Source organism: Symsagittifera roscoffensis, chromosome 3, assembly GCF_963678635.1.
Source record: "Symsagittifera roscoffensis chromosome 3, txSymRosc1.1, whole genome shotgun sequence".
Lineage (NCBI taxonomy): Eukaryota > Metazoa > Xenacoelomorpha > Acoela > Convolutidae > Symsagittifera > Symsagittifera roscoffensis.
In genome coordinates this window covers 62,859,376-62,871,442 of record NC_087064.1, presented here as the reverse complement: position 1 = coordinate 62,871,442, position 12,067 = coordinate 62,859,376, and the positions used below count along the sequence as shown (strand labels likewise).

Sequence of the window (12,067 nt, the reverse complement as noted above, 5' to 3'; positions counted from 1 at the left end):
AAAAAAAACGAAAAGTAATTTAAATCATTTTGTGGTCAACACCCCACGCTGTATTCGACTTGCTTTTTGGGTTTTTAAATTTAGTTGTCCATTTCAGCTGCACTGTGACTCAAATGCAGCGAGGTATGTGGCTGGCCAGTAGTATGTTCAGGGATGCCATGCTTCTGGCGGCAGATGGGGGTCCGAGTGACCTGAAGACCATCTCATGGCTGGCTGTCAGGGTACTACTCGCAGAGGTACAACATCCATAATCTGCTTTGGTTTGAACATGAAACTAATTATCGCAGTACCGACTCGACTCAGTTTTAGGTCAAACTAGTTCTTCATAATTGCCCCAAAAACGACATGTGTTTTTATTTCCAATTTCGCACTAATTGTTCCGACCATTTGAAAAATGTGGAAGAACTTTGTATTCGGGGTGTGTTTAAATTTTTTTCTTTTTTTGTTTTCAACGCGAAATCAGGTACCACACATAATCATCGCAATGGGTCAAATGATATATCATTAATCCATTTCAGTCGTGATTCAAGCTACCTTAAAAAATTTCCAGTGTCGAGAAAAACCGGTTTGAAATTTTTGATTTTTTGTCTAATTTCGAGCGAGTAAATCGAGCGAGCATGGCTAGCTTAGGCCGTTTACAAAAGTTTATTTTAGTTTAATTTAAATTTTACTCGAGTGTAATTCATTTAATTTTAGTTTTACTCGAGTGTAATTACTTTTTGGAATTTGAGAATCAAAAGACTTTGAGAGACGCCATTTGGGTCAAAAACTTTTAAGTTTCTGCAAAAAAAAACGAAAATTTTTTTTTGAGTTTTTCAATTTTTTTATGATAGTTTTTGTTTTTCTAGTCATTTTTCTTCAAAAAACTTTTGTCCAGTTTGTCTAATTTACTATGACTGTCGAATATGCATGAGTTGTAGTTTTTTGTTCAGATATCACACCACGCAGAAAAACGCACTAACTTCTATCAAACCACACTAATTTGAAAGAAAAAATTGTGTTTTTATGACTATGTTCGGAACATTCTGTGCTGCTTGCACAGTAACCAGCTGTCCTTGTTTTTACCTGCGCACTGAGTTCAAGAAAAAAATTACTTTTCTTCGCCAAATTTTCTAATGCAATAACTAGTGAATGAAGCGTTCTGTGATGCTTTTGCTCTTTTTTGGCTGACTCATCGGAGCATCGATAGTTTGTCTGAAAAAGATTTGACCAGTAATTACTGTTTTAGAATGTGTATGGCGCTCATATTACGAATAACCAGGACAGAGAGAGACTGCATGCTATATGTGAACAGTGGATCGGCAACCTCCTCCTCAGGAAAGACCACGAGCACACCCTTGGAAAAAGTAAGGTTTTTTCACCTTTAAACAATCAATTCAATGTCAGTTCAGCCAATTTGATCCTATTTTTTTTCTAAATTAAGGCGTTATGAAATAAGTGTGTTATCAATTTGAAATAAATTGTGTTTGAACTTGTTTTACTTCCTTTTTTGATCTTCTGCTGAATTAACCCCATTGGAAAGTTAGCCGAATTTTCTGTGATTTATTATTCTGTGTTTTTTAACCCAATTGTCTGCAGACTAATTGAATTGTATTTTATGCCGTTTTCTTATTCACTCACACCCACAATTGAACTAAAAGTTCAAAAAGTGTTGAATGTAGATTTTGAGAATAAAACCCAAATTTTCCAATTGTCATTTTGTTCTCAAGTCATCTTTACATTTTCAAATTGAACAGCTCAGCACAAGCTTTTGTTGACCTAGACATACTTATACGCTAGACCTTAACATTTTAAGGACTGATGTTGATTGATTTGAATGTATTTCGCACAAGTGCGCATTTGAAAACAGCAGTTCATGTTAGTTAAATCAGCAAAACTGAGTGACTATGGCGGAGACTGGGACGCCGACACGGAGTCGGATTACTATATCGGCTACCACGAGACAAACAACCCATATATCCAGCTCATAAGTAAGCCTAGCCGAAGCACTGGAACAGATTGTAGATAGAGGAATGAACACTTTTGCATGAAAGTCGTGGGGAAGGGGTTCTCGAACCCCCATTTCTGTTTTCCCCCTCAAGGGGTCGTGTCGTGGGGTTCTTGTTGAGATTTAGATCGACTGACTGAATGGTGTGCATTATAAAGATTTTTTCTATTATTTGTCTATTTTGGTGGCTGAAAATAGGCCTCTAGAAATAGATACTGAAGATGTCACACTGATATCGTTTTGACTTTTTTCTGAATTCTGGTTGGTATGTAAATGAAAGTGTGAACCTAGCGTATACGCTCTTCTTTCTTATCTCTCAAATGATCTTTCTATTATAATCAATCATTTGCGCATTGGCTCAATTTATGCTCAAGTTATTTAATTTTTGAGAATGTTTTCTTTTTAGTGAAGTACAAAATACCCTCGCCCTTCTTCTCGTCCAACCCCAAGATAGGCACCATCACCCTCGCCCTCAACAACTTCCTTTCCGGAGTGTCCATCGAGGCCCCAGACCTGGCAGGCATGAACGCAACCCTAGATGTGAGTCAGCCTTGTTTGAAACCGATTTTTAGCGAACCTGAGCATACGAGCTGAGCTAAGATTTAGTTGGAAATCAAACCTTGCTTCCATTTGACCAGGGTGACCAAAAGCTCGGTATTTATCGAGTGGTCGATATTGGTCGATAAAGGTCGGCATTTGAATTCAAAGTCGATAACGAATGTTTTGCCATGTTTTGTCGACATTTAACTTTGCAGTTCTCACTTTTAAAGTCTAAAATTTGTAGAATCTCTGCGGTTGCACCGTTCAATCAGTTCTAGACACTATTAAACAATTATTTCAGATGTACAAGGGGGAGGAGCAGTACATCCTGACTAATCTGAACAGGGTGATGGACTGCACTCCGGAGAACAAGTCCCTAGTGCATGTGTTGGAACAGACTCCTGCACCAGCTGAGCACAGTAAGTTACAAGTTTTTTAATCAGTATTTGGACATTGTTTCTCGCGAGGAAAAACTGATAGGAACCTGCTCTATGAGTTTTATACCCGATTGATATACGTTTTCGGACAAAACAACTTGAATTTTAATTAAGACGATTTATCCATTTTGGAAACGACCGACATAAGAGGTTTTCGGCTCTTTACAGAGAAATGCATGCCGAGAGATCCGAATTGAATTGCATACAAAACTTTTGGTTACTTTTCTGGGCTATGTAATGCTGCATCGCCCTCAGGCAACTTGAAGGAGCACATATCGTGGTGGGATTCGAACCACTGGCCTTTCGATTGAGAAGTGGAGACTAAGCCTCTCAACTATTGCTTCTAAAAGTTCTCACTTTCAGGTGGCTCTCTTCTAGCTGTGAATCAGCCATGCGGTCAGTCGCACATTCTGGAGCAGGGTGTGTTTGCTAGTGCTTCTAGGAGTCTCCTTCGAGCTAGAAGGGCAGCTGAGTTGTTTGAGATGGTACACTCTGTTATAAACAAACTTCCAAAGCCACCTAGTGACGTAAGTATATGGTCTTCTAGAAACAAACCAGTTTCTAGTTCTACTGACTTTTTCTGTTTACACTAGCGAGCTTGCAAGCGTTAGTGTATTATGCAAATTTTGAACCTGAAATAAATGTTCGCATTAAGTTTCATATGAAATCTTGCAAAAAAATATACCTGTTCTCAAACTACAAACGTGAATTATTCTGATTTCTAAATGTTCTCTGTAACTGCCTCAATGTAACCATTATTTTCTGTGCTTTGGAATAACTTTTCCCGAGTGAGTGTTTTGTATGTTTGTCTTATTGTTATGCTTTTTGTGTGTAGGAAGTGGTGCAGGATCTGGTCAAGAGAAGAGGAGGATACAGTGCATTCAACTGCTTCGTCCTCAAGGAGATGGAATGTCTTTTCCGAATTGTAGACACTGTCAAGGAACACCTCAAGGTACTATTCATTCGTCAGTAAAAAACCAGACACAATTCATGAAAATTGAATCGATAGATTTCGATTAACGACATCTTTCAGTGCAAGGAAAAGAAAAAGGTTCAAACAGACATCAAAGATAATAGCAAATATAAAGTTCTTAAATTGCCTTAAATTTTCAAACGGGTTGAAAAATTAACGATCTCAGAGAAAAAATCTTTTGAAAATATGGAACAAGGTTGAAAGTAATATCAATAACTGTGAAACAAATAGGCCTTCCAGAAAAAAAAGTTAAAGACATCAAAAAGGTGCAAAGAAACCGCTCTCTTTTATGATATTCACTAATTGCATCGGAGACTCCAGACAAATCTATAAACCATTTGAGATAGCCGGTTTTCACGGCTTAAGAAAAGCTATTGTAAGCTATCGCGCTATTAAATAAGCTATTGTGAGCCTGTTCGCTTGCTTTACTTGCTTGAAAATGGACAAAAAAGCAAAAATTTCAGACCGGTTTTTCTCGAAACTAGGAAAATTTTTTGAAACTTTTTAAATGTCAATCAGGACTAAAAAGGGCCTTAATATGATAAATCACATCACCCAGTGCGATGAATTTTTGTGGTAAATGATTTTCGTTGAAAAACAATTAAAGCCTGCCCACTCAACTTATTCGCTCGAAATTAGACCAAAAATCAAAAATTTCAAAACAGTAATTTTTTTTTAATTTAAAAATTTCGTTCGAATCACGACTGAAATGGCTTTGTTATGATATATCACACGAACGATTCAGATGATTATTTGTGGGTGGTAGCTGATTTTGCTTGCAAAACAAAAAAAAAGAAAAAACTAAAACACACCCGAATGCAACAAACTTTCTCCACATTTTCAGTGGTCGGATTAATTAACTTCTTAATGCGCCTGAAGGTAAGGAACCAAATTGATTATTGTTTCCAAGGTTAGGTTCATATTCCATTAGGGCAAATTTTTATGATCAAAATCACTCGTTGAGAAATTAAATAATTTTTTTGTTAACATGGCTGTAAATGTTCGGGTAATATTTTGTTCAACAGGAACAAATCATTTCTCCTGAAACAAACAAACAGTTTTTGCGAAACACGTATTCGCAAGGAGAACTAGACTGCATCGATAATTCGCCAAGGAAAACTTCTTTAAGAGCTAAACTGATGATCAAAACATCGGCAAATCTAATTACACATAGTGCTTCCTGAATTCGTAAGTATGTATTCCATAGGGCTGCAAATTTCTTGGTAAAATGTCAAAGGCTAAATGTTTTTTAATCGCATATGGTTGGCTCAAGCTACTCTAGAAAAATCAATATCGAGCAAATTTAATTTTTTGGCATAAAATAGTTTTTTTAAAGAGTTATGAAAGTAGTGAAGACTCTTCTATAGGTCTTAGTGATTTTTTTAAGTTTTTTTTCAGCAAAAAGTTTTAAAATGCTCTAAAACTTCAGATTTGAATTCATACATATTAATACATTTATGAATGCACTTTGGATTATATGCATTTTTGGAGTTCAATTGAAATTCATCTATTGAAAGTAACGTAAATAGTCTTTTCCAAATACAAACGTGGAAATGGCGCAAAAAAAACTCGAATGATTTCTAGTTTCGAAAGTGGTATTTAGTTTTTTGATTTCTAGCGGAATAAACACTTTGCCTATTGATCTAGTCTTTTGAGTTGAGTTAACCAATCATAATTTTTTCTAAAAGTTCAAAGAGCTTAAAGGGCATCTATTGTTTTCTTTGAAATTTGAAAGTTGAGATTTTTTTTCAACAAAGTCAGTATTTTTTTTTGTTTACACTCGGTCATTACTCTTTTCCAAATGTCTGTTGGCAGCTATGAGTATTTAAGAGTAGTAGCTCAATTTTGTTTTTTTTTCTCGGCCTGTCTTGATTTCTTTTTAAATTCAATTTATTGCGATTGTCAAACAGAAAGCAAATTCGCTATCAAACAGCAAAAGTGTAAGGGGTCACGAAACACGTGATCGGTTTCTAGTTTCGAAAAAGGATTTTTTTGTTTAGATTTTCCAGTGGAATTAAAAGCTTACCTATTGATCCATTTTTATCAAATTGGGTTAATTTTATCAAAAAAAAGCGCTAATCTTAAATTGTTATTGAATTTTGGAGAGTCTTAGGGGTATACATAAATATTTTTTTCTTCGAAGTCTTAAAGTTCAAGTTTCTTAAAAAAAACTTTTTCCTTTTTCTACTTTTTTGCCAACTGTCAGTTGCCTATGTTCAATTTTCGAAGTGTTGAATTTTTTTTGATTCTTTTCAATTTCGGGTATGAAACAAACAGAATAACTAATGTAATAGCGGAGGTGACTTGAAAAGTAAGACATGGAAAAAGCAAAGTGAAAAGTATTTTTTAAAACTTGTAATTGCTTTAATTGTCTAAGAAATTAACTGAGTGATGAAAGCAACATATAGAAATTTCTGGTACAATCGCTTCCTCGAAACCCAAAATTTGTAGGGTATCCAAGGTTCGATCTTAGCTCTTTCAGTGTTCCTTGTCTATATGAATGATCTAACAACTGCGTGTGAAAGACTAATTTTTTCCTTCTATGATACGAATGTAATGTGAATCTTCCGTATGTCAATATTCCGAAAATCAAGGTGATTTAATTAAACTAGTTGACTGGTTAGTAGCAAATAAACTTGCTTTAAAATTAGACATCACTGATCAACCAAACTACACACTCAGTGCTTTCAATTTAAATGAACGATTTTTGATGAAAAACATCGAAAATTTATGTGGATCTTCCTTGCACGTGTTAGGCCATCATACTGGACTATAATTTCGAACTCAAATACAAGGTCGTACCAAAAAATTGCCTCGCATTCTCAAAATTTAGAATTATTGTAAACAGCGTCAATTTGAATTACCACGAGTTCAGCCCAACTGCTATTTTAAAAATAATTTTCTGGAGATTGAATCAATATGGCGTGCCATTTCTGGTTGTTGTAGTCACGTTTCCCTCAGCCAAAGTTTTGTTTTCAAAATTAAAATTTTTTATTTAACTATTAGTGAAAGAGCTGGTCTGAAGATCATTTTGTTAAATAAAATACAAAACTGGAAAATAACTCTTTCTGCTTCAGGGATATGAAGTTGTGCAGTGTTTGAAGTCAAAAAACTTTTTCATTCTGATCTTTGTTTTTCAATTCAAATTAATTTATTTTACTAGTACATGAGTAGAATAGTTTGTCCTTATTAAATAACTTGCTCTAGATGATGCCTTCGTGATAAAGATCAAGGATTCGATTCCTTCTGATAACAGGGTGACTCAAAAAAGTTTACGACAGGATATATCTTTTGGGGTGTCTCGTTGGCGGAGAGAAAAGCCAAGGTAGTAGGGCTGGAGGGAAAGGGGAAAGTTATGATTTGACACAGGGGCGGATCTAGGATTTTCTCGAGGGGGGGGGGGGGCGATTTTCAAAAAATTTACGAAATTTTTGTCCACCTTTTTCTAGGTAGATTTTGGCCAAATTTTCTGCGCCGCAGGCAAAACTTTGAAAAAACAGTCCAAAAAGGCATTTTTACGTACTTTTGGAAAATTTTGACCAAAAAAATCGCATTTTTTCGGCGCGCGCTCCCCCCTTAAATTTAGTATGTATTGGCGCCAAAGGCGCCTTTAGAAAAATTTTAGGGTTGGTCGGCCAATACTGGATTTCTTAAAAGTACCAAAGGGGGGACCCTTTGGGTCGGCAGGGGGTCGAATCCCTGAGGGAAAAGGCGTCCGCCCCCCTAAATCCGCCCCTGATTTGACATAATAATAAAATTTGATGTTTTAAATCTAATTCTTGTTGATGTGTTCCCCTTTTTCAGAATTTTGGAAGTGTTGTGGCATAGTGGATCCGTATTTGCTTTTCATATCATTATTATTAGATGTTCTAACCACAACCGGAACCATTGTTTTGCTTGATTTTTAAAAAAATGTTTTAGTTCAAAATTTTAAATTTTTTTCGAACTTATCGACTTCCAAAAATTTCTTCTTCTTCGATTGCGGCGATTAACTTTGATGGCTCCTTGAATTCAGAAAGATAATGGTTTTGATCATTCTCAAATGGCTGTTTTTGCATCGATTTAAACAAAACGGCGCCAAAATAGAATGGAACATCTATGCTATCGATTGACGTGGGGACAAACTGTGTTTCATACGCATAAAACATACAATCTCGGCAACGCTTTGCTTATTAATGTTTCTTGATTAGTTTTCAATCACAACTAAACCAATGTAATTTGATTTCGCCTTCCAGCAAATTCGTCGTCTTTACGAAGGCTGGTACTATTTGCTGCATTCGGACCCGGACGAAGACGGAGACAACAAAATGTCACTCGGTGGGCACCACACGCCCATCAGTCGTAACACGACACTCAACCTCGAAACAATTCCGAACACAAATAACAACTCGACAGCCAATAAAAGCACACCTAGAGGCTCACAGAGTCCGGCAGTACCGCCGAGTTTGCCTCGTGGCTTTAAAAATGTATACATAAATGTGAACTACTTTTGAAATCACTGTAGATTTAAAGTCATTTTTTTCATCGTCATACAATTAGCGCGTGAACTAAATTACATAAAAGATTGTCGGTCGTATCATACTCACTTCATTGCATTTTGATTTGCATCATTCCGTTCGCAACCGATCTTAATTGTTTTTAACCTTGCCCACCGCCACAGAATGTTATCAACAGCGATTTTTTCTAAACATTTTGAAATTTTTCTTATTCTTTTACAGTTTCCCACCGACGTCAAAAGTATCAAATACAGACATTTAAATACTCAAAACTGAACTCGAAAAATCAGCTGGAAAAATAGATTTTTTACTTTTGTCTGATCTCCTACAAACTCAATTTTTTTGGTCCGTTGTTTACAAACTCAAACTTTCACTGAACGATCATAGCCTCACCTACATGATCGAACAATTTCATATTTGCATTCATCAGCACTATTTCAATTAAACTTTACTTAGCTGAGTTTTTACTAAAAACTAATTATTAAAACTTAATTATTTTTTGTCTAGTTGGTCAAAAACGCAATTGAGGATCCCACCAAAGTCCTGGGAGACACTCTAAACGACACGATTAAGAGTGTGGCTATGGATCTGCACATGGGCAAGATACCCAAGGTGTGGCTCAAGTTGGCCTCTGGGTGGGAGAGGGGTCCGGCCGAGGGCCAGTGGAGTTTGCCCCAGTGGATTGGGGATCTGTCTGCCAGAGCACAGCAGCTGGAGAGGATGTTACAGCAGGTGCGTGTCACGATGCAATTAACTTATTGCCAGTAATATATGTTAAAGATTTGCATCAGATGCTTTTAACCCTTTGAACTAGTGATTCTAATACAATTTATACACATTTGACTTTTATTTTTGCTAGTTCTTACATCATGAATATCGAGAAATCTCTTCAAGTAGGCATCGATTGTAGGCGTTGAGCGAGTTTGAGAGAAAATAAATATGTTTGCTCAAAGTTTAACAGTCTGAATTTTGCGCACAATCTGTCGCAAACTAAATTGACACTAGGATCTACCAAGTTAACCTCTTTCAATCGCAAAAAATTGGTCTCACTTAAATTTTTCAGTTTTCGGTTACTACTATCCCATATTGTCTATTTTGCAGGGCCGTGAGAAGTGTCCGGCTTATTGGCTGGGTGGGCTCTACAACCCACGTGGTCTTCTGGCCTGTCTGAAGCAGGAGCTGCTCAAGAACTACAGTGAGGCGGCAGGACAAGTAGAACAATTGGTGTTCAGGACAGAAATCACCGGCAGAGACAAAGACCACGTAACAACTTGCGGCATTTTCAAACAAGAGCTCAACCAACCCCAAATCCCCCTTCTCGGAAGGTGAAACTGATTGTTTCAAAGGGTTCCGAACGAATAGAAACTAAGCCTTTGTTTAGAATAATTGGTTAATTTTTGTTAATTAATTTCTTTATAATATCCGTATTAAATTGGATATATTATTCGATACAATATTCGTAATAAATTGGATATAATGTAAATTGGATATAATATTTGTATTAAAGTGACCGTTTTGCTGAAGTTGAGCTTTCTGTCTTGTACTTCAAATTATTTGAGTAAAGTGCACGCATGACTTTTCAGCTGCGTGATCCCCCTCCGGATGGCATGTTCATGCACAGTCTGTTCATGTGGGGGTGCAGATGGGAGAAGAGCAACATGGAACTGATGGACGAGCCAGCCTCCCCCAAGGGACACTGTCCCCTCCCAGTCGTACATTTAGTGGCCACTCCCAGGGCAGACAAACCACCTCCTGAAGACATATACAGGTATAGAAAAAAAAGGAATTATTCTAATCATTTTATGACTTCATGTCCAGACTTTTGCAACCAAGTTTTGGTGTGTCAAGACTTTGGCGACCTACGGCGCGATTTTTGTTGCTCATGTCCACAAACTTTCCAGACTCAAACTCTTGGAGAGACTATGAAATTTGAGTCTGGCTTCTGATGCAGCGCGTCTTTCAAAGTCTGGAAACGAGTCTGAGACTCCGATTCGGGCACAAAAAAAACAAAAGTATATAAACTATGTAAACAGAATCGGACTACGCAGCCCATCGAGTCATTTACTCCGCTTAGAAAAGCCTAGAAAAATTAAGGAACAAATTAGGGCTGGTTTTAAAACAAATTTTACACTGCTATCATTGGCGTAGATCTAGGGGCTCTTTTTCATCCCCCTACCTGCGATCTCTTATAAGTATTGTTTCAGTTTGCATTGTCCGATTGTTACGAAAATTGGCATGACGGCTAATTAGGCCATGACAAACGCATTTAGTCTTCATAATTGACATTTTGAAACTCCTCATTAGACGATAAAATTGATGGCTTATGTGAGGTGGGGGAGGGGTGGAGGAAAAAAAGTTGATCTAGGAATGACAAATGCAGGAAAAATTTGCTCCAGGAATGTTAATAACTATCATTTTATTCCGATTGAAAATGTCTTAACACGGTACTTCTCAAAAATATTATAAGTTTGTTTGAGAAATCTGTCCGGAAACTTGTAATTGGAACCGCTCTGATTTTAGATTACCGAGTGAACTTTAGTAATGCAAAGCATTAGTTTCACAAAACAGTTTAACACATTTTTTCTCGCCAAAATGTAAAAAATTGTAGTTCATACTTTTTAAAACTGATTTCTAAATGAATTAAAAATTTCAGCGCCTTCTGCCATTGCATTAAATAGTTTGCACTCTGAAGTTTAATTGTTCATTTTCTACCCTCTATGAAAATCAAGAGATCTTAAATTTTTATAGACGAAACAACAAACTGTAATTTTTTAGGTGCCCAGTGTACATTAGCGAGAATGAGCGGAATCAGGAGCCCCTGTTCCATATCAACATCAAGAGGGAAAAAGTGCCCGCCTCTCGATGGGCTTTGAGGGGTCTGAGATGCACGACTAAACCATACTAGAATCACCAGAAACCACAACACTAGAGCACATTCCTGAACAATGACAAAAAAAATTTGATGGCCAATTCGAGGCTTACATTGAAAATATTTATCAAACAACAAATTGATCACTTAATGGATGAGAATGCAACTGTATATAAATGTATAATGTACATAAAATTGAGAAATTGAATTCTAAATGTCACAAACATAGAGTTTTCAGGTATTGAAGGACGTGTTTCATAAATAAAAATAAAAAAAAGCCATTGGTTGACTTTGACTGTGAAGAAAAATTCAAGTAAAGAAGCCGGTACACATGTAGCAGAGAATGTTCTGGGCTTTTTTCCAGTTCCCCCTTTGGTTTTTTTCTGAAATTCATTATATGAAAGTATATTTAAAATTACTTTTCATGCTATAAACTGCATCAAAACGTGTCAGTGTGAACAGGTGAACAAATTTTCACAAATGCCGATTTTTACAAAATGCCGATTTAACAATTTTTGAACAGCTTAATTTTGTAATTTTACGAGGGGGGTGAGAAACTGGAAAAGTGCCATATTTTGTCCATAAATAGGGTTTTTAATCAAATATTAAGCATTCGAAACAGGAAACCTTTTTGAAAGTTTTTTTTAGAAGTTTCTTTATAACTTTTCCTTCTTCCTCTTTGTGATTTAAGTATCGGTTTTATCAATGCGTTATTACACTTGCAATCAGCGTAGTGTTTTAGTACAAACCTCGTTTTTTCTAAGC

General features: G+C 36.4%; 1 protein-coding gene across 10 annotated transcripts in view; it reads left to right on the top strand.

Moving 5' to 3' along the window:
• The window catches only part of LOC134841932 (dynein axonemal heavy chain 8-like), a 196,505-nt gene extending 184,977 nt beyond the window's left edge, over window positions 1-11,528 (top strand). For 9 of the 10 annotated variants that reach the window (XM_063858024.1, XM_063858021.1, XM_063858020.1 and 6 more), the window contains 11 exons: window positions 98-236; window positions 1,229-1,346; window positions 2,394-2,527; window positions 2,829-2,946; window positions 3,328-3,491; window positions 3,800-3,916; window positions 8,173-8,403; window positions 8,941-9,165; window positions 9,535-9,696; window positions 10,017-10,201; window positions 11,209-11,528. In XM_063858024.1, the coding sequence (XP_063714094.1) occupies window positions 98-236; window positions 1,229-1,346; window positions 2,394-2,527; window positions 2,829-2,946; window positions 3,328-3,491; window positions 3,800-3,916; window positions 8,173-8,403; window positions 8,941-9,165; window positions 9,535-9,696; window positions 10,017-10,201; window positions 11,209-11,338 (1,723 nt within the window). In that variant the 3' untranslated portion in view covers window positions 11,339-11,528. The remainder of the gene's footprint in view (window positions 1-97; window positions 237-1,228; window positions 1,347-2,393; window positions 2,528-2,828; window positions 2,947-3,327; window positions 3,492-3,799; window positions 3,917-8,172; window positions 8,404-8,940; window positions 9,166-9,534; window positions 9,697-10,016; window positions 10,202-11,208) is intronic. The other variant, XM_063858026.1, reaches the window with a different exon arrangement.
• The last annotated feature ends 539 nt before the right edge of the window (window positions 11,529-12,067 follow it).